This window comes from Pristiophorus japonicus, chromosome 18 (assembly GCF_044704955.1).
Source record: "Pristiophorus japonicus isolate sPriJap1 chromosome 18, sPriJap1.hap1, whole genome shotgun sequence".
In the NCBI taxonomy this organism is placed as follows: Eukaryota; Metazoa; Chordata; class Chondrichthyes; family Pristiophoridae; genus Pristiophorus; species Pristiophorus japonicus.
In genome coordinates, this window is record NC_091994.1 from 17,388,195 (window position 1) to 17,412,855 (window position 24,661).

The 24,661-nt window shown below is 42.4% G+C and overlaps 1 protein-coding gene across 5 annotated transcripts in view; it reads right to left on the minus strand.

Moving 5' to 3' along the window:
* The window catches only part of polrmt (polymerase (RNA) mitochondrial (DNA directed)), a 137,621-nt gene that overhangs the window by 59,319 nt on the left and 53,641 nt on the right, over positions 1 to 24,661 (minus strand). For 3 of the 5 annotated variants that reach the window (XM_070859706.1, XM_070859709.1, XM_070859708.1), the window contains exons 10-14: positions 21,687 to 22,475; positions 19,733 to 19,855; positions 10,537 to 10,659; positions 7,153 to 7,332; positions 1,029 to 1,115 (exon numbers count right to left, since the gene is read on the minus strand). In XM_070859706.1, coding sequence (XP_070715807.1) covers positions 1,029 to 1,115; positions 7,153 to 7,332; positions 10,537 to 10,659; positions 19,733 to 19,855; positions 21,687 to 22,475 — 1,302 coding nt within the window. Of the gene's footprint in view, positions 1 to 1,028; positions 1,116 to 7,152; positions 7,333 to 9,112; positions 9,327 to 10,536; positions 10,660 to 19,732; positions 19,856 to 21,686; positions 22,476 to 24,661 lie in introns of those variants that run through there. The other 2 variants (XM_070859707.1, XM_070859710.1) reach the window with 2 other exon arrangements.

Genomic DNA, 24,661 nt, shown 5'->3' on the forward strand with positions numbered 1-24,661 from the left:
CTGAGTTGGCAGAAGGTGAATGTCGGGGACCCAATATGAATGGCAGTTGCAGCCTGTCTGAAGGCAATATCAACAGTTTGGGGAGTGTATGTTTGAGACCAGAGAGTGACACCACAGTAAATATTTTAAAAAACATGTTCCAGGTGTTGGACCAACAGACAAGTTTACTACTGGTAGTAAAGCCAAGGTGATCTACTTGTCCCAAAAAAGCCGCATTCTAGAAAGCAGAGCACAAAGAAAATCATGGAAATTTACAACACAGAAGGCCATTTGGCCCATCATGCCCGTGCCGGTCGACAAAGCTATCCAGCCTAATCCCACTTTCCAGCTCTTGGTCCGTAACCCTGTAGGTAATTCAAGTATATATCCAAGTACTTTGTAAATGCTTTGAGGGCTTTTGCCTCTGCCACCCTTTCAGGAAGTGAGTTCCAGACCCCCACCACCCTCTGGGTGAAAACATTTCTCCTCAAATCTCCTCTAAACCTCCTACCATTTACTTTAAATCTATGCCCCCTGGTTATTGACCCCTCTGCTAAGGAAAACAGGTCCTTCACTCTATCTAGACCGCTCATAATTTTATACACCTCAATTAGGTCTCCCCTCAGCCTCCTCTGTTCCAAAGAAAACCCCAGCCTATCCAATCTTTCCTCATAGCTAAAATTCCCCAGTCCAGGCAACATCCTCGTAAATCTCCTCTGTACACTCTCCAGTGCAATCACATGATGAGGTCTGGCACAAACTGAATTCATTTATCGCATTTGTCGTATCTCCTGGTCTAGTGACATTCAAGCTGCATCATGCATTACAGTAAAGAACTTGCTTATTTTATCATTTTGACTTGTTTAAAAAGTAGACCTGCAAATTCTTTAAAGCAGCTGTTTCAGATCATTAATGTACAGGTCTGCACACGGGTGATTTGCATTTTGCACATTTGCAACAAAAAAAATAGAAGACACCGATTAAGCTTGGATCACACCGCAATACAGACATCAATTCTCCTGCAGCATAACCGTATTTAGTGAAATTACCTGAATCTCCCTGGTGCCAGTAAACATCTCTTTCAGGCTGCTGAAAACCTGCTGCACCAGGTAATGAGAAGCATCCCACACATAGTCCTGAAAATTAAATAAAATCAAGCAGTTATATTTAATTTTCCATTTTCATTTTTAAGGTCAGCACACAAAACCAAAGACCTGAAAGTTCGCATCAGACATGTGAAGTGCACACACGTGGCACAGCACACCAGAGGGAATATAAAGCTGTGCGACCTGATAAAGTTACTAGTTCAGCACTTATTGACATATGGAGCTCTTGTAATGAATCACCACAAAATCATTTTGTTTTGAAGATAAATTATTCAATAAAAAACTTAATTATGTTTTATTTATTCCTTGTAGCTGTTGTAGGCAAACACAAAATGCTACAATTTTATCTGGCTTTGTACATCAATGGCAGTTGCGCTCTGAAGCATTATCTTCGACAAACAGCACTTTGCCTCCTTTCAAAGTTGGACTTCCATACAAGCAACTAGGACTGGTATGGCCATATCAATTTCCAAATGTTTACAGATTTTTTTTGCTGGGGTAATTTATCATTTTAATAGGTTGCCTCACCAAAAGATTGGAATCATGCAGATAAAAGATTACATCACCTATTTATTTCAGAGATCCTTGAACAGGAAAATGATATAATGAAAAAGGCCCAAGAGGTTTTGAAAGCTAGTGCACCTTTACATGCATCTTACTATCCTGAATCACATCTATTTCAATAGATTGGAACGGTGAACATTAAACGCAGAGAGAACAAATGGTGGCCTCTGCAGGACATGAAATTAGGTTGTTGATGGTGTAGCTGAGGCGTGTGCAGACATGTCAGAGGTGACAAATTTTTTTCATTTTCGATGTTATTTATTTTTATCTGCAGGTCTTGAATTCTCCTTAATTATGCTGTACAGGCTACCCCTATGGGTCAATGATGTGATTTCAGCCAGGAGTCTAGTGCAGCTCCTAGAGCTGGTTTCAATGCTTCCATGTTGAGAGCAGATTTGGGTTATCCAGCAACCTCCTGCATGTGCGAACATCAGGTGAAGAGAGGATTGGGCTTGGCTATGAAGGCATTACAGCTGAATAACCCTATTACTTAGCTCGGCAGGGTGCCGAAGAACAGTCAGCACCTGTGGAACTATGCCCCAGCGAGAAATAATCACATTCAGGTGAGGAAGGAAATGGAAAGAAAATTGGCAAGAAAGAAACACTCCTTTCAATTCAAATGATGCGGGATTCAAGTTCCTCGCCGCCTGTGCTCCCTATCAAACAGAGCATCAGTGAGATCTGGGTAATATTACAGAAGAAAAGAGTAAGATGAAAATGACTAAAGACTTGCTTGAAATGTGTCAGAGCTCAGTCAGATCTTAAATGTGGCAGCAAGTGACTAGAACTTAGCATTAAAAAGTAGCAAGACTGAGCAATTAAACTTCTGCCATCATATACACAAATAAGGCTAACAAATTATTTGATAATATCAAACAAATGACGTAAGGATGAAGACTTTGATAATATCAAACAAATGACGTAAGGATGAAGACTTACGATTCCCACAGATCCTACCAATATATTTAGCATTCAATATTGCTCGGCTTTCCCATTTGGATGCTCTCAGAGTCCACATCTTAATTGTGGCTGGCAGTTTTCTGTGCCACTTTTCATTACTGTTGTTACATAGATTTATAATACTCCTGTAGCTTTTACAGCGGTGCATCAGGACATCCCTAAACGTTTCCTACATTATTACAACAGTGACTACATTTTGTCAGTATTTTATTGGCTGTAAAGTGCTTTGGGACATCCAGAGGTCATGAAAAAAGCTATAAAAATATAAGTCTTTGTTTTCTTTCTATTACATCACGAAGATTTCTTTTGTTTATAACAAAATTACAAAACTAGACCCTGGAACTTCGATGCAAAATAAAGAATGTGCAATGGGTAATGCATTCTACTGAAAAGCACTATACTTTTGTTCCACAGGATTATAATACTCCTGTAGCCTTTACAGCTGTATAGCAGGACTTCCCTAAGCAATTTGATTTGGTATGGTTTTATTCCTAAACATAGGTGCATAGCCGATTCAGATTAAATTGTCTGGAGAAATGCAAACATTTCCCTTCAGCCTATTATCTTGAGCATGATGAGATTATGGGCCCAAGTTTCCCTAAAACGGCGCCTAAAAAAATCCTCGGTATTCTCCACCGACTTACAGGTCCTGTGGCACTTGGCGCAGCCAGCACGAGCTGTGGGGGGGGCGGAGCCAGGTCCCGGCGCTGAAAACAGTGCCGGGACCTCTGCACATGCGCGCTACAGTCGGCACGCAAGTGTAGTAGCACCAGGCGCCGAACTGTGTGGGAGGGGCCCGAAGCACGCAGCCCCTAGCCCTGGCCCAATGGCGTCACTGGGGCTGCGTGAATGAGGCTCCTCCCACGGCCAGCTCCGGCTCCCCGCCCGACCAGACCCAACACTCGCTTCCCCACCCCTCCGCCGACCAGACCCGACCCGACACCCGCTCCCCTCCCCCACCCCGCCGACCAGACCCGACCCGACACCCGCTCCCCTCCCCCACCCCGCCGACCAGACCCGACACCCGCTCCCCGCCCCGACCCGACACCCGCTCCCCCCCGCCCCGACCGAGACCCGACACCCGCCCCCCCCCGCCCCGACACCCGAGACCCGCTCCCCCCCCCGACCCGAGGCCCGCTCCCCACCCCCCCCGACCCGACACCCGCTCCCCCCCCCTGCCCCAACCCGACACCAGCTCCACCCCCCCGCCCCGACCCGAGACCCGCTCCCCCCGACCCGAGACCCGCTCCCCCCCCCCGGACCCGACACCCGCTTCCCCCCCCGACCCGACACCCGCTCCCCTCCCCCCCGAACCGACACCCACTCCCCCCCCCACCCGACACCCGCCCCTGTTCCCCGACCCCCCGCTCTTCCCTCCCCTCTCTCTCCCCCTCTCCCCCTCTCCCCTCCCTCTCCCTCTCTCCTCTCCCTCTCCCTCCCCTCCCCTCCCCTCTCTCTCTCTCTCTCTCTCTCTCTCCCTCCCCTCTCTCCCTCCCACTCAGCGGCACGAACAGCTGCAGAATTCTCCCTAGCTGAAGCACTTTCACACAGGTAGGAAGATGGTTTATTTAATCTTTTCTTGGCTTATAAATGTTTATTCAGGTTGGATTTATTTGTATAATATTTGTAGAAGTATAAATAAGGATTTATTGTCGAATTTAATGAGTTCCCTTCCCCCCCCCGGACGCCTAATTTGTAACCTGCGCCTGATTTTTTAATGTGTAGAACAGGTTTTTTCAGTTCTACAAAAATCTTCACTGGCGCCATTCTACTTTAGTTTGGAGTACATTTTCACTGTGGAAACTTTCAAATCAGGCATCAGTGGCCAGACATGCCCCCTTTTGAAGAAAAAATTCTGTTCTAAACTAGAACTGTTCTACCTGACTAGAACTGCAGAAAAAAAAATGTGGAGAATTGCGATTTCTAAAATAGTCCGTTCTCCACCAGTTGCTCCTAAAAATCAGGCGCGTATCATGTGAAAACTTGGGCCCTATATGTTGTGACAAGATGTTTGGTATGTTGCACATTGTCAAATTCAAGTAATTTCCGTTAGGCTGTTCAACTCTGCTGTCTATTCAATTCAGCAAAGCTAAAGTGAATCAGGCTAACTGACAAGGAAAAAGTCAAAAATTCCTGAGTTGGCCACTTGACAAATATTGAATTCATTAAAAAAAAATGCACAGGCAGGGGTGCTGATTCACAAGCTCAAATTCTTTTCAGATCATTTTACATTTTGTTGCGGCTCAATGCACTTCAGTGACGAATAGAAATTGAAAATCCTAAAATATATTTTCTATGACTATTGTGACCAATTAATTAAACAATGTTAGCTGTGAACTTTTGTTAAGTAGTTACTTTCTTGCTTAGATCTTGTATTGAATCCATATGGGTTTATTCACTATCCTGCTGAGATTACCAATTCAAAGAATAGCACTACCTGGTTATTTCTCAGTTGCTTTCACTAAACAAACTAAGGCTCGAGCAAAGCTTTACTTTGAAACCAAGAGCAAAATCCTTATTCAAAAAGGTTAAAAGGAAAAGAGGAGATAGTGGAGATACTGGATGAGATAAAAATTGATAAAAAGGAGGTACTAGAAAAGCTGTCTGTACTTAAAAAGTTGATAAGTCACCAAGACCAGATGGGATACATTCTGGGAAGTTGAGGAGGAAATTGCAGAGGTAGTGGTCATAATCTTCCATTCCTTCTTAGATACAGGGGTGGTGCCAGAGGACTGGAGAATTGCAACTATTACATCCTTGTTCAAAAAAGAGTGCAAGGATAAACCCAACAACTACAGGCCAGTCAGTTTAACCTCGGTATTGGGGAGAGCTTTTAGAAATGATAATCAGGGAAAATGTTGTCACTTGGACAAGTGTGAATTAATTCAGGAAAGCCAACATGGATTTGTTAAAGGCAAATCGTGTTTAACTAACTTGATTTGAGTTTTTTTGATGAGGTAACAGAGAGGGTTGATGAGGGCAATGCGGTTGACGTGGTGTACATGGGATTCCAAAAGACGTTGGGTAAAGTGCCACATAATAGGCTTGCCAGCAAAGCTGAAGCCCATGGAATAAAAGGGACAGTGGTAGCATGGATACGAAATTGACTAAATGACAGGAAACAGAGAGTAGTGGTGAACAGTTGGTATACAGTGGAGTTCCCCAGGGGTCGGTACTAGGACCACTGCTTTTCTTCATATATATTAATAACTTGGACTTGGGTGCACAGGGTACATTTTCAAAATTTGCAGATGACACAAAACTTGGAAGTATAGTGAACAGTAAGGAGGACATAGACAGGTTGATGAAATGGGTGGACACGTGGCAGATGAAATTCAATGCAGAAAAGTGCGAAGTGATACATTTTGGTAGGAAGAATGAGGAGGAGGCAATATAATATGAAAGGTACAATCCTAAAGGCATGCATGAACAGAGAGACCTGGGGTATATTTGCACAAATTGTTGAAGGTGTCAAGGCAGGTTGAGAATAGAGGCAGAGTACAAAAGCAAGGAAGTTATGATGATCCTTTATAAAACATTGGTTCAGCCTTAACTGGAGTATTGTGTCCAATTCTGGGTACTGCACTTTATGAAGGATATAACGACCATAGAGAGGGTGCAGAAAAGATTTACAAGAATGATTCCACGGATGAGGGACTTCATGGATAGACTAGAGAAGCTGGGGTTGTTCTCCTTAGAGCAGAGAAGGTTGAGAGGAGATTTTATAGAGGATTACAAAATCATGAGGGGTCCAGACAGAGTAGAGAGAAACTGTTCCCATTGGCAGAAGGTTCGAGAAACAGCGGACACAGATTTAAGGTGACTGGCAAAAGAACCAAAGACGACATGAGCAAAAATATTTTTACACAGCGAGTGGTTAGGATCTGGAATGCACTGCCTGAAAGGGTGATGCAGGCAAACTCAATCATGGCTTTCATAAGGGAATTGGATAAGTAACTGAAGGAAAAAATTTGCAGGGCTATGGGGAAAGAGTGGGACTAGCTGAGGTGCTCTTGCAGAGAGCTGGCATGGGCTCGACGGGCCAAATAGCCTCCTTCTGTGCTGTAACCGTTCTATGATTTATGAAAAGCAGTTAGCATTTCTGAAATTAGATATTTTTGCTTCAATAATTATTGGTTCAGCAAAATCATGCTTGGAATTTTCTCTTTTAGATGCTGATTAATCTGAGCATTTCCAGAATGTTCTGTTTTTGTATCAGAATTTGCAGCATTCTTGTTTTTCCTTTTGTGCCAATTCTTAGCAGCTTCTTGAAATCATAGTGAGAGGTGAAGCCCAGACTAATGTCCTGTTTATGCAGTACTCTCATTTTCAAATTGGAATACTCCCTGCATTTTCCAGGTTATAATGGGCAGCAAAACAGAAAACATTGCCTGACGAGCAGGGTCTCCCGGTGCAAATAGTTTGTCTGGAAAATCTGGTTCAGTTGGACGAAACTAGAATTGCCCAGGGTACCCTGGCCCTGGAAGAAAAACAGGGAATAAATACTGAGCTTTTGCTCATGAGCGTAAAACCACTTTGGTACCTTTGGAAAATCTTCAATTTCCTTCAATCTTTTTTCAATTTGGAGACGCCCACCAAATCGTGTCACGCCATATACCACAGTCATCACTGTCTGTTTCACGACTTTACGACTAATGAAGCCTTCCAAGATTTGAGCAATTTTGACACCTTTTTCAGCATCTCGTTTTCTAAATTCCTCAACCTGAGGGGGAAAACATATGGCAATTACATAATGAGCCCATTGGCGGAAGGTTCGAGAAACAACGGACTCAGATTTAAGGTGACTGGTAAAAGAACCAAAGACGACATGAGCAAAAATATTTTTACACAGCGAGTGGTTAGGATCTGGAATGCACTGCCTGAAAGGGTGATGCAGGCAGACTCAATCGTGGCTTTCATAAGGGAATTGGATAAGTAACTGAAGGAAAAAAATTTGCAGGACAGGGAAAGAGGAGAGGGGAGGAAAGAACAAAAGGGAACATAAGAAATAGGAACAGGAGTAGGCCATACAGCCCCTCGAGCCTGCTCCACCATTCAATAAGATCATGGACTCAGCTCTACTTCCCCGCCCGCTCCCCATAACCGCTTATCGTTTAAGAAACTGTCTATTTCTGTCTTAAATTTATTCAATGTCCCAGCTTCCACAGCTCTCTGAGGCAGCGAATTCCACAGATTTACAACCCTCAGAGAAGAAATTTCTCCTCATCTCAGTTTTAAATGGGCGGCCCCTTATTCTAAGATCATGCTCTCTAGTTCTAGTCTCCCCCATCAGTAGAAACATCCTCTCTGCATCCACCTTGTCAAGCCCCCTCATAATCTTATACGTTTCGATAAGATCACCTCCAATTCTTCTAAATTCCAATGAGTAGAGGCCCAACCTACTCAACCTTTCCTCATGAGTCAACCCCCTCATCTCCGGAAGCAAACTTGTGAACCTTCTCTGAACTGCCTCCAAAGCAAGTATATCCTTTCGTAAATATGGAAACCAAAACTGCACGCAGTATTCCAGGTGTGGCCTCACCAATACCCCGTAAAGCTGTAGCAAGACTTCCCTGCTTTTATACTCCATCCCCTTTGCAATGAAGGCCAAGATTCCATTGGCCTTTCTGATCACTTGCTGTACCTGCATACTATCCTTTTGTGTTTCATGCACAAGTACCCCCAGGTCCTGCTGTACTGCAGCACGTTGCAATCTTTCTCCATTTAAATAATAACTTGCTCTTTGATTTTTTTTTCTGCCAAAGTGCATGACCTCACACTTTCCAACATTATACTCCATCTGCCAAATTTTTGCCCACTCACTTAGCCTGTCGATGTCCTTTTGCAGATTTTTTGAGTCCTCCTCACACATTGCTTTTCCTCCCATCTTTATATCGTCAGCAATCTTGGCTACATTATACTCAGTCCCTTCTTCCAAGTCGTTAATTATAGATTGTAAATAGTTGGGGTCCCAGCACTGATCCCTGCGGCACCCCACTAGTTACTAGTTGCCAACCAGAGAATTAACCATTTATCCCGACTCTCTGTTTTCTGTTATTTAGCCAATCATCTATCCATGCTAATATATTACCCCCAACTCCGTGAACTTTTATCTTGTGCAGTAACCTTTTATGTGGACCTTGTCAAATGTCTTCTGGAAGTCCAAATACACCACATCCACTGGTTCCCCTTTATCCACCCTGTTTGTTACATCCTCAAAGAACGCCAGCAAATTTGTCAAACATGACTTCCCCTTCACAAATCCATGCTGACTCTGCCTGACCGAATTTTGCTTTTCCAAATGTCCTGCTCCTGCTTCTTTAATAATGGACTCCAACATTTTCCCAACCACAGATGTTAGGCTAACTGGTCTATAGTTTCCTGCTTTTTGTCTGCCTCCTTTTTTAAATAGCAGCGTTACATTTGCAGTTTTCCAATCTGGTGGGACCTCCTCAGAATCCAGGGAATTTTGGTAAATTACAACCAATGCATCCACAATCCCTGCCGTTACTTCTCTTAAAACCCTAAGATGCAAGCCAAGAGGTCTAGGGGATTTATCTGCCTTTAGTCCCATTATCTTACTGAGTTCCACCTCCTTAGTGATTGTGATTGTGTTAAGTTCCTTCCCCCCATAGCCCATTGACTATCCACTGTTAGAATATTGTTAGTGTCCTCTGCCGTAAAGACTGATACAAAATATTCGACTTGGAAGAAGATCTGTGATAGGGTGGAAGACAGAAGAGATTAAGAGACAAAAGGGATGATGGTGCAAGGCGAAACAGGTCAATTTTTTTCTTGCAATTTTCAAATGCATATGCTCTTACCATTTATAATTTACAAAAAATATTTTGTCATTTTGATGAGCTCAGTTCAATATTTCCTCATTGTTGCATGTATTTCTTCCTCCCTTTTCTAGGGCTCCTAAAGCCAGTTTTAAGCAGAGGATCCAGTGCATTGTTATATCTAAGCTTTGTAGAAACTACCCAACACCTCTAATAACTGGATTATTTGTACTTTGCTAGAACGTGACTATAATCCTGAAGGGTTAACAAGATTAGCATTTATTACCATAATCTCACTGTCATTTCTTCACGCAGAGGGTTGTGGGGGTCTGGAACTTACTGCCTGGAAGGGTGGTAGAGACAGAAACCCCCACCACATTTAAAAGGTGCTTGGATAGGCACTTGAAGTGCCGTGACCTGCAGGGTTACAGACCTAGAGCTGGTAAGTGGGATTAGACTGGATAACCTCCTGTTGGCTGGCGCAGATACGATGGTAAGTACTTCAGGGAATCGAATACGGACTAGTTTCAATCGCCTGGATGGGTCGGAGAGGAATTTTCCCAGATTTTTTTCCCCCAATTGGTCTGGGTTTTTAATGTGTTTTTTTGCCTCTCCCAGGAGATCGCATGGCTCCGGTTGGGGTGGAGTGTAAAATGTTGCGATGCATGGGGTATCGCAGTTGTGTGAGGCGGACTGGGTGGACTGGATGCTCTTTACCTTTCCGCCATTGCTCACAGGTTTATATGTAACCTTCACGGCTGCTGACCGAGGGCCGTGTGGGGTCTTTGTCGACCGGCGCGGACACGATGGGACGAAATGGCTTCCTTCTGCGCAGTAAATTTCTATGTTTCTACTTGTTACAGTATCAGGTCCATTTTACAAGGGCAAACAAGCCAATTAATGATTCCACAATATTTTTATCTAAGCTAAATCCTTTCTTCCTATCTGGCACAAATATGTTCAGTAGCACCAACTCATAATATTAATACGCTTTTATTTTTAGTTTGATGTAGAAAATACTCCACAGACTACCAAAGCCTGTTGGGTAGTGTGCTGCTGTCTCGTCCACTAGGAGGCCTGTACTGTAATGAGAAACAGGTCAGCCACTGTGAATGTTCCTAGTTCATCCAACTGAGTTCACTTACCTGCTGTGCCACCCCATTATAAACATCCTGCGGTACCTCACAAGGTATTAGGTTCACAGAGGTTGCACCAATAACATCACGTCCTAGAGCAGCGTAGTGCTGCAAGCCGTTACAAGATCCATCCTGTTAAATGACAGATAAAATACTTAAGATTAAATATTTCCAATGATTTGGCCTACGTTGAATCTGCACTACACAACTGAGTTTTAAAAAATCAGTTTACAAATGCACCAAGAATGTCATATATAAAATATACTCGATGGTTCTGCATATTATTGTTTTGACATATTCAGTTTACATGCTTTTTAATCAACGGAGATAAAAAAAAGAGACATTTCATCAATGCTAATATGATTACCTTACTTAGCTACCATGAAATTGTAGGCCAGTTTTTAGAAAGAATAGAATCTCTCCGAGTAAATACACACAAGGGTTAGAGTAAACGCAACTCCTTGAATTACATTTGTGGAACTGTTGGGTAAATATTATACCTGCCGTAATCACCCTTAGGGTCTGACTGGTTGTCTAATACAGATCTACTCAAATAATTCTACTTATTGTTGGGTTAACTGCAAAAGTATTCCTTTATCAGACTTTTTCTTAAGAACGTGTGTTTCTTCCTATATTTCGGCATGTTTTCTTGTATATATACACAAGTGCAAACACATTTATAACAAAACCGTTTCCATGCTTCTCTGGTAAATTTCAGGTTCCAGGTCAAAAGACAAGGATTAAACAATTCTATGCCTTTTTTCTTTATACTTATTTTGAAGAGTGTCACAAGTTTGATTGAGAAGCGTAACCATAAAACTTTTAAACGGGTGGGTTTGGAGTGTGGGGGTAGTTAAATTGTTAAAGATGGGATTCCTAACCTGATCCTACCTCCAACCTGACCACTTCCGGGGGCAGACCGTCAATTTAAATATGGTAATGAGGCTGGAAGTCTCTTTTTTAACCTCCACTCTGTTTTTAACTGCATGTGGATGGGTTTCACGAATTGAGTGAAAGCAATTAAAGTCCCCGGCAGTTAAAGCAAGATGGGGGCTGCTGAATTCAGGAGGCAAGTCCCTTTATACCTACCTCCTGGATCTAGGGACCCTACTTAACCCACCCCCCGAGATTGGAGATCTCCTCACGAGGCGTCCGATCATCCTGCCCCAGTCAAGATAAACAATGAAGGCATTAAAAGAAACTGAAATTTTAAAAATTTATTTTGTTTGAGCTCATATTTTGGACATTAGTAATTTCAGTTACAGAGAAACAAATGGCAATTGGATTTTTTTTCAGAAAGCCTTTTGAGCAATTTGTAGGAAACCTTCTGAAATGATTTAACATGTGTTTCACTCTTTTCAAAATGGAAAATATTAGGCAGAGACTGAAGATTTAAGTGAAATTCTCCACCCTCCCTCCGACTGCAGTCCCACTCATTTTTACATCGCCTCAACTTCCCAAACGCTGAGACCAACACCTTACAATACAGCTACCCGTTTAATCTACACCTGTCCATCTAAACTATACCCGTCCGTTTCGTCTGCACCTGTCCGTTTCATTGCTGTCATTTCCACCATTGTAAATTTGATGCAAGGGCTGTGTGTTTCCATAGAAAGATAGAAAGTAGGAGTAGGCCATTCGGCCCTTCGAGCCTGCACCACCATTCAATATGATCATGGCTGATCATGCAACTTCAGTACCCCATTCCTGCTTTTTCTCCATACCCCTTGATCCCTGGTATTCAGTGTTGCTCTCGCAGTGTGGAGGGGTATCCAGGAAGCCTGTGCAATCGCTCACAGAACAATTAACGGCAAGGGTTAGAGTGCCAACTTCAGCATTGATAATAAAAAACTCGGTTTGGCTGCTGCGTTTCCCACATTGCAGCAGTGACTGCACTCCAGAGGTGCTTCATTGGTTGTGGAGTGCTTTGAGACGTCCGGTGGTCAAGAAAGACGCTATATAAATGCAAGTCTTTATTTCTTTCTTCTATTGCTGAGTTGCCGTGGCTAAACAAGAGAATGGCTTGCTCCTGTTTCTATGATACTATTATGTGTACATAATGTGTCGCCCAGGAGAGGCGCGAGTTTGGGGCCAAAAGAGGCGTGGGCCCAGGGGCAGCATGGGCCAGCCCACACTGTGATATGTGTGCGCACTAGTCCGTACAGCAGAGCTGGTCTCCAGTCGTCTTGGTTAATCCTTGCCACTGGATCAAGACCTAGCTCTGTCAAGCCTGTGTAGCGGCTGGTGTGCAATGGCCACCCCACGTTAAAAAAATCCACGCACAAGCATCCCTTCAGGATGTAGTTTGGGACCTGGGATATTAGGTCCTTCATTGAAACACCTGTGAACTCATCCCTTTTTGGCATGGAAGCAAGTCATCTTCGATACGAGGGACCGCCTATGATGAGGTAACTGCAGCACCATCTAGTGGCATAGCTTTAATTAGACAATGACGGGGAGGGTGGTTACATTGTGCTTTTCCATTATAAATGTGAATGCAGGAATTTATAATGGGAAGAGTTGACACAGTGTGGAAAAAAGCATTTCAGCAGGAAGTAAAGATATACAGAAACAGAACTGTTGTGGCATTGCTCATGGTAAGTCTGAGGCTGTGCTGTTGAGGGGGGATTGCTGGATTATGGAAGTGACGAAAGGCACATATCTCCAGTGAAATTTGGTAGGATGTTTGGAAGCACGTTTGGAAGCAATTTACCCAGAAACAAACAAACAAACGTTAACTCTGTTTCTCTCTCCACAGATGCTGCCTGACCTGCTGAGATTTCCAACATTTTCCGTTTTTATTATTAAATTAAGTGACTTGATTGGTTTATAGAAAATTAACAATGTCTTCCTTACCCACTATAAGTAAATAAATAAATTAATGCCACAGTTACTTAAATGCATCACTGCATGTAATATGGAATACTAGCCCTTTGCTGTCCAACTGTTCAGAATGTGACTATGAGAAAGATATATATAAAATGTTGGTTTTAAATCTTTCCTATTTGCATTTTAACAAATAGCTAGGTCTGACTATTCAGAAGGACACGACACACCTCGTTGGAAACCATTTTTGGTTTAATAGGGGCTAAAAGAGGGTTTTAAAAATCAGATCACCAAGGGGCCGGAATTCAAGGTCTCAGAAAGACCCGTTACTGCCTGTTTGCGGCGGTCATGCAGCGGAATCCCGTGGCCGCCGCTTTGTGATCAAATGGCTGCCCTGATCCGATTTTTCAGCCTGGACCCGATTCCACCCCGATGCCGATGACCAGCGCAAGCACGTCATCAGTACGCGCGCTGCCGCTCTCCCTCACCTGAAAAATAAACCGAGCAAAATTCACCTAAAAAAAAAATCAATGCCCAACCGCACGGTGCCCCCGACACTTTTTCTGTCAGTGCACCTTATCCGGATTGTGTACAGTCCGGCAGCCCTTCAAGGGGAGGGCCCACTGCTGCAGCCACCATATTTATTTTTGCCGGCCAATCGGCAAGATAGTGCTCATGGGTTCGACTGGGCAGCCTGGCACCCCCACTCTTGGGTGCCAAGCCGTTGGCCCAGCCGAAACCCTCCCGGTGGCCCAAGATTTTAAAAATGACTGATTTTCTCCCCTTTAACGGAGGGCAGAAAGCGTGATGACGCACACGCGCTGTGACATCACCACCACTCCACCGCTGATCGACAGCGGCGGAGTCCCGGTCCCAACCCAAATTTAGCCCCTCAGCCTGCCATCCTGTCGATCCCCCGCCTCCACTATGACCGACTTCCGGTGGGAAAATGTCAAAGTCCTGAAAATCGATCAGACAGCCACCTCATGGTTCCCAGTGGTAAAACCAGGTAAAAGCTCATAGGTGTGCCAGCTTTCTGGCGTACCTGAATTTCTGTCCTCAAGAAAGTTGCAAAGGAAGCAATCCAATGTCCTGGGTGGTAAAACAGGGTATAGAGAGATTATACTAAGTCGAGCCAGACAATCCACTAATTTACACATTCTTTGGTATTCATTACCATCAGAATTCAAAATTAATAAATAATGACAGTTGTTAACACAGAACCATATAGAAAACATTCTTTTATGTAGAAATTAAAATGTGAAAAAATGCCAATGTAACCAGTTCCCACAATGCTAGTGGGATTCAAAATTACAATTACTCATTTGTTTACAGCCAACTACTTTGAAGTTCCCAACATTTCCATTTAACAGATTTAGCAGTTTTTGTTGAGGTTATAACATTATGTTGATAATTTTGAAAACTGAAAAGGCTTCATGTCTATTTATCTATAAAAAGATCAGAATTTAGGCTTTATTGAAGTTGCAACATGCATTCTTTTCATAATCAGTGGGTATTGTGGGTTTCACAAGGTCATTAGGTTGCAGTTGTTGTTATGCCATGCATAGTTAATAATATATAGTATCTTATATGTGAAGACTGCTATCTGCAGCCATGTTCTAGATTTAATGCAGCCACAATTTCTAACTGGAGTACGGAATCATTCCTAAGAACTTATAATGGAATTCAAAAAAATTCATCTCCATTTTTAAACATACAAGTAGTATATTTCACAGAGATCGTTGCTGTAAATGAAATGTAATATTGCTAATAGACCACTTGCAATAGCACATAGCGGTATTTAAATGGTCCAGTAGACTATTAATCAACTGAATAAAATTATCTTTGTCCTTTCAGTAATTCTCTATAAAGCAACATTAGATTTTTTAAAACCATTCGAACTACAGATACATGTCATCCATCAGCGAGTGAGTGGAAATGTGAAATGTGGTTAGTTGGATTGAACATCAAATTCTCACAAGTGCAAGGACAGTTCTGATCATTGTGTTACTCCATTATAACATAGGTTCATGTTTATCAGGTCTTCAAATATGTTCTGAATCAAAAAATTAGGTCAACCAACTTAATGCACATAACTAGAAGTAATCCATCAAAGGCAAAAAGCAAATAAAAACAGAAAATGCTGGAAATACTCAGGAGGTCAGGCAGCGTCTGTGGTGAGAGAAACAGAGTTAACGTTTCAGGTCAATGACCCTTCGTCAGAACTGGAAAAAGTTAGAGATGTGACAGATTTTTAAGCAAGTGTAGGGGCAGGGAAAGGGGGAGGGGAGGAAAGAACAAAAGGGAAGGTCTGTGATAGGATGGAAGGCAGAAGAGATTAAGAGATAAAAGGGATGATGGTGCAAGGCAAAAGGAGATGGTAATGGGACAAGTTAAGGAACAAAAGATGAGTCGAGATAGGGTGTAAATGGAGATGGCAGAATCATCAACAGCTGCCATGAGAAAGAAAAAAAAACAGAAAAAAGTAGGGGAAGAGGTTATGGTTTGAAATTGTTGAACTCGATGTTGAGTCCAGAAGGTTGTAAAGTGCCTAAACGAAAGATGAGGAGCTATTCCTCGAGCTTACGTTGAGCTTCATTGGAACAGTGTAAGAGGCCGAGGATAGAGAGATCGGAGTGGGAGTGGAGCGGAGACAAAAAGCATATTGCATCATCTCCTACTCTCTTTCCGAGGACCTTAAATTGGTCGGGTTCCTTACCTACCTCAGGTACCTCCTTCCTCCTCCTATAAGCCTTTTATAATTCAAGTTTGTAATCACCTATCATTAGTATTGGATTTTTTAAAACCTTGGTAATGTCCTGCACATGACCGTGCTCTTGACCTACGTTGCTCATTAAAAATAGAATTGCCAACAACTGACGAACAGACGTTAACATTACAAATAAAAGAAAAAGAAAACCCTGTAAATGCTGGAGATCTGAAATAAAAGCCGAAAAAAAGACTTGGACATATGCAGGTGAATCAGCAGAGAAAATCCATTGCCGTTTACAGATGCTAACTGACATGCAGTAAAATCTAACTGTCCAGCAGTTAATTCCAATTACACAGAAAACCATATTTTGCTTCATAAGCAATGTGATTTTCAGTTTTCTATAGAAGGTCTATTAATCACAATAAACCTTTGACCCATTTTTACTTCAGTATCCTGACATTAACCATTAATCAGTAGTTCTAATAGATGAAGATATGCAATGCACCCAAGATTGTTCACTGAACAGCACATCTCATGCCAACCAAAAAAAAAAATCAGACAAGGAAATTGTGTGGATTTAGTAACTCGGAAGAGCTCTCTGGGGACTGCTCCAAGTTCAGGAAGTGAATGTCTTCCAGTAAATCTCCAATATGCTATCAATGCAGAAAAAAGCAACATTTTTGCTGATGATATTGAAACTGACCTAGTTACAAATTCATGCTGAAACAATTCACTAACTTTAAGAATCAGTTCCTAGGGTCTTCCGAAACACCAGCCACTCAGCAAATCTACTAGGTATACATGTGTTGTTACCAAAGAGCAACTACAGCAAATAAAATCCAAAAGATATTCAAGTCTTAAGCTCTTTTCATCAAGATGGATACAATATTGTCATCTAAAGTAGTAATTTTAAAAATTATGTTCGAACTTCTTTTATCCTCCTGTACCCTATCAAACAAGCACACATCTCCAATAGTAGGACAACCTCAGAAGCTGGCTTCATCATGACTGGTATCAATACTGCTCTGGGATCAACTGGCATGAGGCATTACTTCAAGGTCAGCATGAATTTTGTCCAGACACATCCTGCATCATCTACCCTGACTTCAGACACCTAATGTTATAGCCATGCCAACTGCACTGCATTGTTCCAAACATCTGTAATTATATTGAAAAATTCCGACGTAAACATTTATTATTGGAAACATGGCAACATTCATAATGGGAAAACAGTATGTAAACACTTTGCTGATTTGTTGATGAACCAATCATTTAAGAAAGACTTGCATTTATATAGCGCCTTTCACGACTATCGGATGTCCCAAAGTGCTTTACAGCCAATGAAGTACTTTTTGAAGTGTAGTCACTGTTGTAATGTAGGAAACGCAGCAACCAATTTGCACACAGCAAGCTCCCACAAACAGCAATGTGATAATGACCAGATAATCAATTTTAGTGGTGTTGATTGAGGGATAAATATTGGCCAGGACATCAAGTATAACTCCCTTGCTCTGGGATCTTTTACGTTCACCTGAGAGAGCAGCTGGGCCTCGGTTCAACGTCTCATCCAAAAGACGGCACCTCCGACAGTGAAGCACTCCTTCATTACTGCACTGGAGTGTCTGTCGAGATTTTTGTGCTGGAGTGAGACCTGAACCCACAACCATCTGATTCAGAGGCGACAGTGCTACTAACTGAGCCAGGGTTGACGTAGAATGCTTTTTGAAAATATTTTTGTCCACCAATTTTTTTCTCAGTATCTAAAATTTCTACTGTCGGTTTTTAAAAATTATACATTTTACAAAATGAATATTGTCCACTGAATTGTCTGTGTATTTTAGTGCTTTCATCCAAGATTTTTTTTGAAAGCCTCGGACACTCCCAAGAGCCTAGATTATGACTTAATGGGCCCAAGTTTAGGCTGTCCCGCAGAACGACGCAATTCCGAGAGGCTCGCCTATTTTGTAGAATTAAAAGCATGCCTAAAAACATACCTCGCAGGCCTGTTTAGCAGTCGGAGCGGTGCAGCACAAGCAGCTGGGGGCAGAGCTGCAGCTCTGCGCCGAAAAGAGTGCCGGCAGCTGCGCGCATGTGCAGTGGAGTCTGCGTACTTGCGCAGTAGCTCCTGGCCCTCCCAGCGCGTCTTGTCTCCGGGCAACCTATCCCTGGCCGAAGGACGTTGCGATGTTCGCTGCACCTATCCCGGGCTGAGTGGCCTGCCTGCCTCACCGTCCCTCGCCTCGCCGCTGCCCTTACCTCGAGGCCTCCTGGCCCGCCCGCCCCAACACCTCCTCCGCGATGGGGCAGCCCGACCAGCTTTTCTGCGTGCCCCACCCGACCACCACCCCGGTGGCCGGGCCTGCCCGAACTCCTCCTTCGCAGGCAGGGCTGCGTGTGCTGTTGGAGGGCTCCCGGTGCTACTGAACGGATAGATGCTGCAGTAATAATTTTTTATTTACTGATTTATTGATTGATTTTTTATTTTTTATTTATTGATTTATTTATTGATTGGTTGATTTATTTATCATTTATTATTAATGATGGCTCTTTATTGCTAAAAGTGAAGTGTTTAATGCTTTGGAAAATCCCCTAACTTAACTCCCCCCCCCGCCCCTCCACCCCCATCTCTGGCTACCTGCGCCTAATTTCTAAAGTATATGCAAGATTTTTCTGAGCGTACAAAAGTCGACATTTACTCCGTTCTAAGTTAGTTTGGAGTAACTTTTCGCTGCCTAAACTTGCAAAACAGGCGTAAGTGGCTGGTAACGCCCCCTTTTGAAAAAAAAACTGAACTAAAACGAAACTAAACTAACTCACTAGAACTGGAGCAAACTAAATGCCGAGAATTGCGATTTCTAATATACTCCAAACTAAACTAGTTGCTCCAAAAAAATAGGAGCAACTCCAGCCGAAACTTGGGCCCAAATATTTCTGACTAGAACAGTGACTTTGTAAGCTGACGGCAGACCCTGCAGTCTGCACAGGGTATACAGTTATTCAGGTTGCATCATTCGCATTTAACTTATATAAAATATTTCTTTCTAAGAAGATCTTGTGCTCATGGTGGGCCGGAGGTGATGCAATCGTTACAATAGTTACCAACTAAGTATTACAGGAAGTTAGTGCAACATTTACAGAAAGGGCACACTATATACAAGACTTTTAGGAAATCATACATAGATATTGGTCTTTCTGCGCGCACACACACAGGTCACAAAATATCACGGTAATCAGACAGGCATTTGTTGCGAGTACTTGCATGACAATCGTTAATCTTTCAATGTTAAAACGTCAATTTAGGAAGTGGACAGGAAATCAGCATACGTACTGATAACTGCTGCTAGAACACTGATCTTAAACTAAACACAACTACCTAGTATCATTTATAAGTATTGTAAATATTAAAACATTTCTTAGGACATCAGTTCCATTTTGTTTTCAATACTGTAATCTTCCAAAGCAGGTTATGTTGTTGTTTAAAATAGCTTTTTTCTGCATGGAAATGGGATATATAGGAAAAAAAATCTTAACTATACGTTAAAGACTTAAGATTTATATAGTGCCTTCCATAACCACCGGACGGACGTTTCAAAGGACTTTACAGCCAATGATGCACTTTTGGAGTGTAGTCACTGTTGTAATTTGTCTAAATATTTCAGAATTTACCTGATGGACTGGGAAATATGAAATGTATTTGGTTGGATCAGGTGATCTCACAGCATGTGCTATCTCTGTGCAGCAGGCCAAAGTCTGCCAAGGCTCATCTGCATTCATCCACCACTTCCTCCCCTAGGAAAAGCAAACAACAGCTCAGACACACAAACACATCATTTTAGTAAACACCATTAATCAGGGACAAATGATCTGCACTTACACTTTGTCATTGTTTTAGGCACTCAGATGCTTTCAACGGTTTAGATCAAAACCAATTTCTACATTGAAATATGTTATATTGAAACATGATTTCATTCATCATTTAAAATAGCACATATTTTTTTGTATATTATTCTGTGAAAGAAAAGCTGTTTGAAGTGCTGGAAATATGAAGGAGTGACTTTTACGCCAGTGCAACCTTTGTGTTTGAAGTTCTAATTAACTTAAGTTTTTTGTATAATTGCAACTGAACATTTTAGATCACTTACCAGTTTTTAATTGGTCAGCTAAACAAAATACAAGACCCTCCTTCACTTACAGTATTTCAACTAAGGTTCAAGTCCAGAAGCAGTTTCTTACATGCTGTCTAGCCCTTGGAATGTAATCCCCACAGCTTTAGACTAGATGCTTGAGTCAAAGGATCTGCAGACAAAGCCCCACACAAGCTGTCTTTTGATCCAGAGGAATCTCTTCCAACAGGAGCCGGTGAGACTTGTCTCAATCGCCTCAGGACTGGTGTCAGCCTCTGCAGGGCCCTCATGCTGAAGTGGGGATACAGCCAAACCGATGCTACCGACTGTGCATCTCAAACAATGGAGTATCTCCTCGAATGCCCTCCACGACCAGAGCCATGCAGACCTAAAGATCTGAGGGGCTTCAACTCTTGAGCCAGAGCCTGCGTGGAACAGTGGCGAGGGAAGGTGTAGCGACACGGTAACAAGTATTTCAGCTTTGCTAGAAAGCACATAGAGTACAACAAAATTTCAAACAGGAGCATTATTTCACAGAAATGAATCAACATTCCAATTTTTAACATGTAAAGCATAAATAAATTGGTTGCATTCAATTGTCTTTTTTCATTTTTTGATATGATGTACTTGCTTGTTTTCATAGAAATTTTCATAGAAATTTCATAGAAACATATAACATTCTGACGGGACTGGATAGGTTAGATGCAGGAAGAATGTTCCCGATGTTGGGGAAGTCCAGAACCAGGGGACACAGTACAAGGGTAAGGGATAAGCCATTTAGGACTGAGATGAGGAGAAACTTCTTCACTCAGAGAGTTGTTAATCTGTGGAATTCTCTACCGCAGAGAGTTGTTGATGCCAGTTCGTTGGATATATTCAAGAGGGAGTTAGATATGGCCCTTACGGCTAAAGGGATCAAGGGATATGGAGAGAAAGCAGGAAAGGGGTACTGAGGTGAATGATCAGCCATGATCTTATTGAATGGTAGTGCAGGCTCGAAGGGCAGAATGGCCTACTCCTGCACCTATTTTCTATGTTTCTATGTTTCATCACCTTCTGTTATTCCCTATTTTTAGTGGTGGACAAGGTTTCATGAGCTACTATTTGAATCATCTGATGATGCCAAAGGTGACTATGGTCACAGCCCACCTCCTCCTTTTGGCTGATACTAGGGTTGTAAAATCATTCAGGGGAGCGCACATTTAAGTATTGTGGATGCTTTTATCAGGGGGTGGAGAAGAAAAATCGCTACAAATTAGGGAGCTCTATAAAACCTGCATTGGAATACATCATAGATAGAAGTAGCAATTTTTTTTAAACTACTGCATTATCTTAAATCTATAAAATAGCATGATGTACATTTAACTGCCAATGTTAGCTGCACATTTCGAATAGAATAGTGCAAAACTAGAAAATGCAGATTCATATTTAATTTATTAATATAGTAATGTAAATCATCCAATTGGATCGGCATGTTTGAGATAATGTTCACTTACTGTTAAAGGGTTATCTGCCGAATCCAAGATGTCGGCCATTACTTTATCAGCATAATCATGTCTCTCTTTGAGGGAGCAGTTTTTCTTAAAGCCAGTTAAGTTAACGAGATGAATCTTCAACCAATTTAACCCATGTTCTCCCAGGGGCTTTCCTTCTGCAAACAACAATATGGCCCGAGTGACATCACTGCCCAGGTGGTTAAAATATGGTGGGCAAGGGTACGTCCTTCCTCGGAAGTCCATGTTGTGAGGAAACCAGAATATATCATCTCTGATATGGTTGGCTATGGAAAGCTTGTAAAGGGCATCCATTCGAAGACTGTGCATTTCAGCTGACCTTTTCCTGACCCAAGCAATCTTCTTTTTCAATAGAGACTTGGCTGCTGGGCTAATCTCACATTTTGGATTAAACTTGGGCATGTCTGGCGCTTCAGAAAGTGGAGGTGGAATCTCCAGATTCTCATTTCCTTTGTCATTAAAAATAGAAATAATTAAATCGAGTATTGGTTTGTTGACTTTCCAAGCACAGTTCCCAAGCTGATTTAGGGTATCGAGTACTGCATGTAAGTCGCTACTCTTGCATTTCTCCAAAAGTAACTGATGCTGCAGAGCTCCTTCCACGCACCGCATTAGTTTGGTGGGGGTCAGCACGTAGGCTCCAAGCCTAGAGGAAGTCCATGGGATGGGAGCACACACCATTGGCATGACACAGGAGTCAAAGATCAAGGTTGTCTCTGCAGCTTCTGAAAGGATCTGAGTTAGAATAGGATGTGGCTTGATGAAACCAATCTGCAACAAAAAAAATACATTACAAAAGGTTTCTAAAACATTAAACCAGCTTGGTTTTTTTCAGATGCTGATGACCTGTTGTGTCTTTTCAGCATTTTCTGTTTTTATTTCTGATTTCCAACATTTGCATTTAAAAAGAAAAGTACAAAAAAATCCCTACATCTGCTATAACTTCCACTAACATACACTTCGGGGTATAAATTTGATTTCTGTGCAAATTTCTTGATCAATTGGTTTCAAACCTTTCGTAGCTCCCTCGTCATACCATTCCTCCCTGACTGTACTGAAGCTCCATCACTACATGACAGCAGTGCTTTTTGTAAAGAAATGTCGACAGATTCAATTTTCTTCTCCAACTATTATGCATTTTGCCTGAGCACCCAATTGACCTCATCATACCCGTGCTTGACAAACATAGGTGATGGCAGTGGAGGGGAAGGATAAGGAATTCCCATACACAACATTCACCACCAAGAATCAGCTTCCAGCATTATTTGAATGCCACTCTGTATGAGTGGCCCAGTCATGTCTGTCAGTTTTACATTCACTGGCCATGTGCACCCCAACAGAACTGTGTTTTAGGTTCAACTAAAATAAACTACAGGTATTCTAGATTATAACAAATTACACACCTAATATGGAGAAATAGCCATGCATTATTCCACAAATTTTCACCACGTGACATTTTATGCTCAGTTCATGAAAGGTATCCTTCAACTGAATATGGACGAGAGAAGACCTTGTTCTAGAAGTTGAAGCTGTTCAATAATCATGACAGCTGAAAGCATTCCTGTTCTGGATATAGATTTGATCTCCCACTGTGAAAGTAGATGCCACTCAAGGGAAATAAGAATGCTAACTATCCCCAAGATCCCAAAGAACTATGGTCGACAAGGCCTGTATGGAGGTGATCAGAATGAGTTTTGTCTGGTCCATCAAGAGGATGATGGCAAAGGAAGAAAATGCAAACAGAAACCTAGTTGCACAGTATTTGCTAAGTACCTGAAGATAAATATTCCACTGTGATAGATGCAAGGCAGCAAAGGAATTCACACTTGAGATTCACCTCCCAAAAGGTGAAGGGCCAAGAAAGATAACACATAAGCCCAGACACCATCATGTCAGCCATATATCGCCATTCCTTCATCGTCACTGGGTCAAAATCCTGGAACTCCTTACTTAACAGCACTGTGGGAGTACCTTCACAACACAGATTGTAGTGGTTCAAGAAGGTGACTCACCACCACCTTCTCAAGGGCAATTAGGGCTCGGCAATAAATGCTGGCCTTGCATCGATGCACATATCCCGTAAATGAATAAATAATATGGGATTCATATTCTGCTTAGGTGGTTGTATGGTGGAATGAAACCAAAAGTACAATAGACATAGGACCAAAGTGCAAGAATGGACTAAGAGCAAGTGGGCTGCCACAGCTCTGAAGATATAGTCGACATCATAAAACCAAAACAGAAATCTGATGAATGATCATACTCCACACAATGTTTTGTTTTCAGATGCTAAATGGGTTGATGTATATTTCTGGAATTTTCTGTTTTTATTTCAGATTTCCAGAATTCTTGTTTTTTCTTTTCCTGTGCATCATCATCATCATCGGCAGTCCCTCGAAATTGAGGAAGACTTGCTTCCACTCTAAAAGTGAGTTCTCTGTACAGTCCAATACGGGAATTACAGTCTCTGTCACAGGTGGAACAGTCGTTGGCAGGGTAATTGCAACTCTCCATCAGCCATTACAATAACCATGCGGAGTCCAGTTAAATGATTCCGGGGTCGGCTAGAGGCCTATAAAGGCCAGCGGGAGTCAGGCAGTTCGAGCAGTCAGTCGAGGAGGCGGGAGCTCGGAGCAGCGCGAGTCCGGGGTCGGCAAGAGGCCTATAAAGGCCAGCGGGAGTCAGGCAGTTCGAGGACGCGGGAGCTCGGAGCAGCGCGAGTCTGGGGTCGGCGAGAGGCGTGCTTGTGCAGCTACAGGGAGAAGGCAAAAAAGTAGTAAGAAACAGAAAGGTAACGTCACGGCCAAGGGGTTAAGTGATTGGCGAGTAGTTTTTCTTTTTTCTCTTCTATAACAGTGAATAAACTTTAGCATTTATGTTGCCAATTTAAGTGTATCTAAGAGTTAAGCCATGGCAGGAGAGCTCGGTCACGTGTTATGCTCCTCCTGTACCATGTG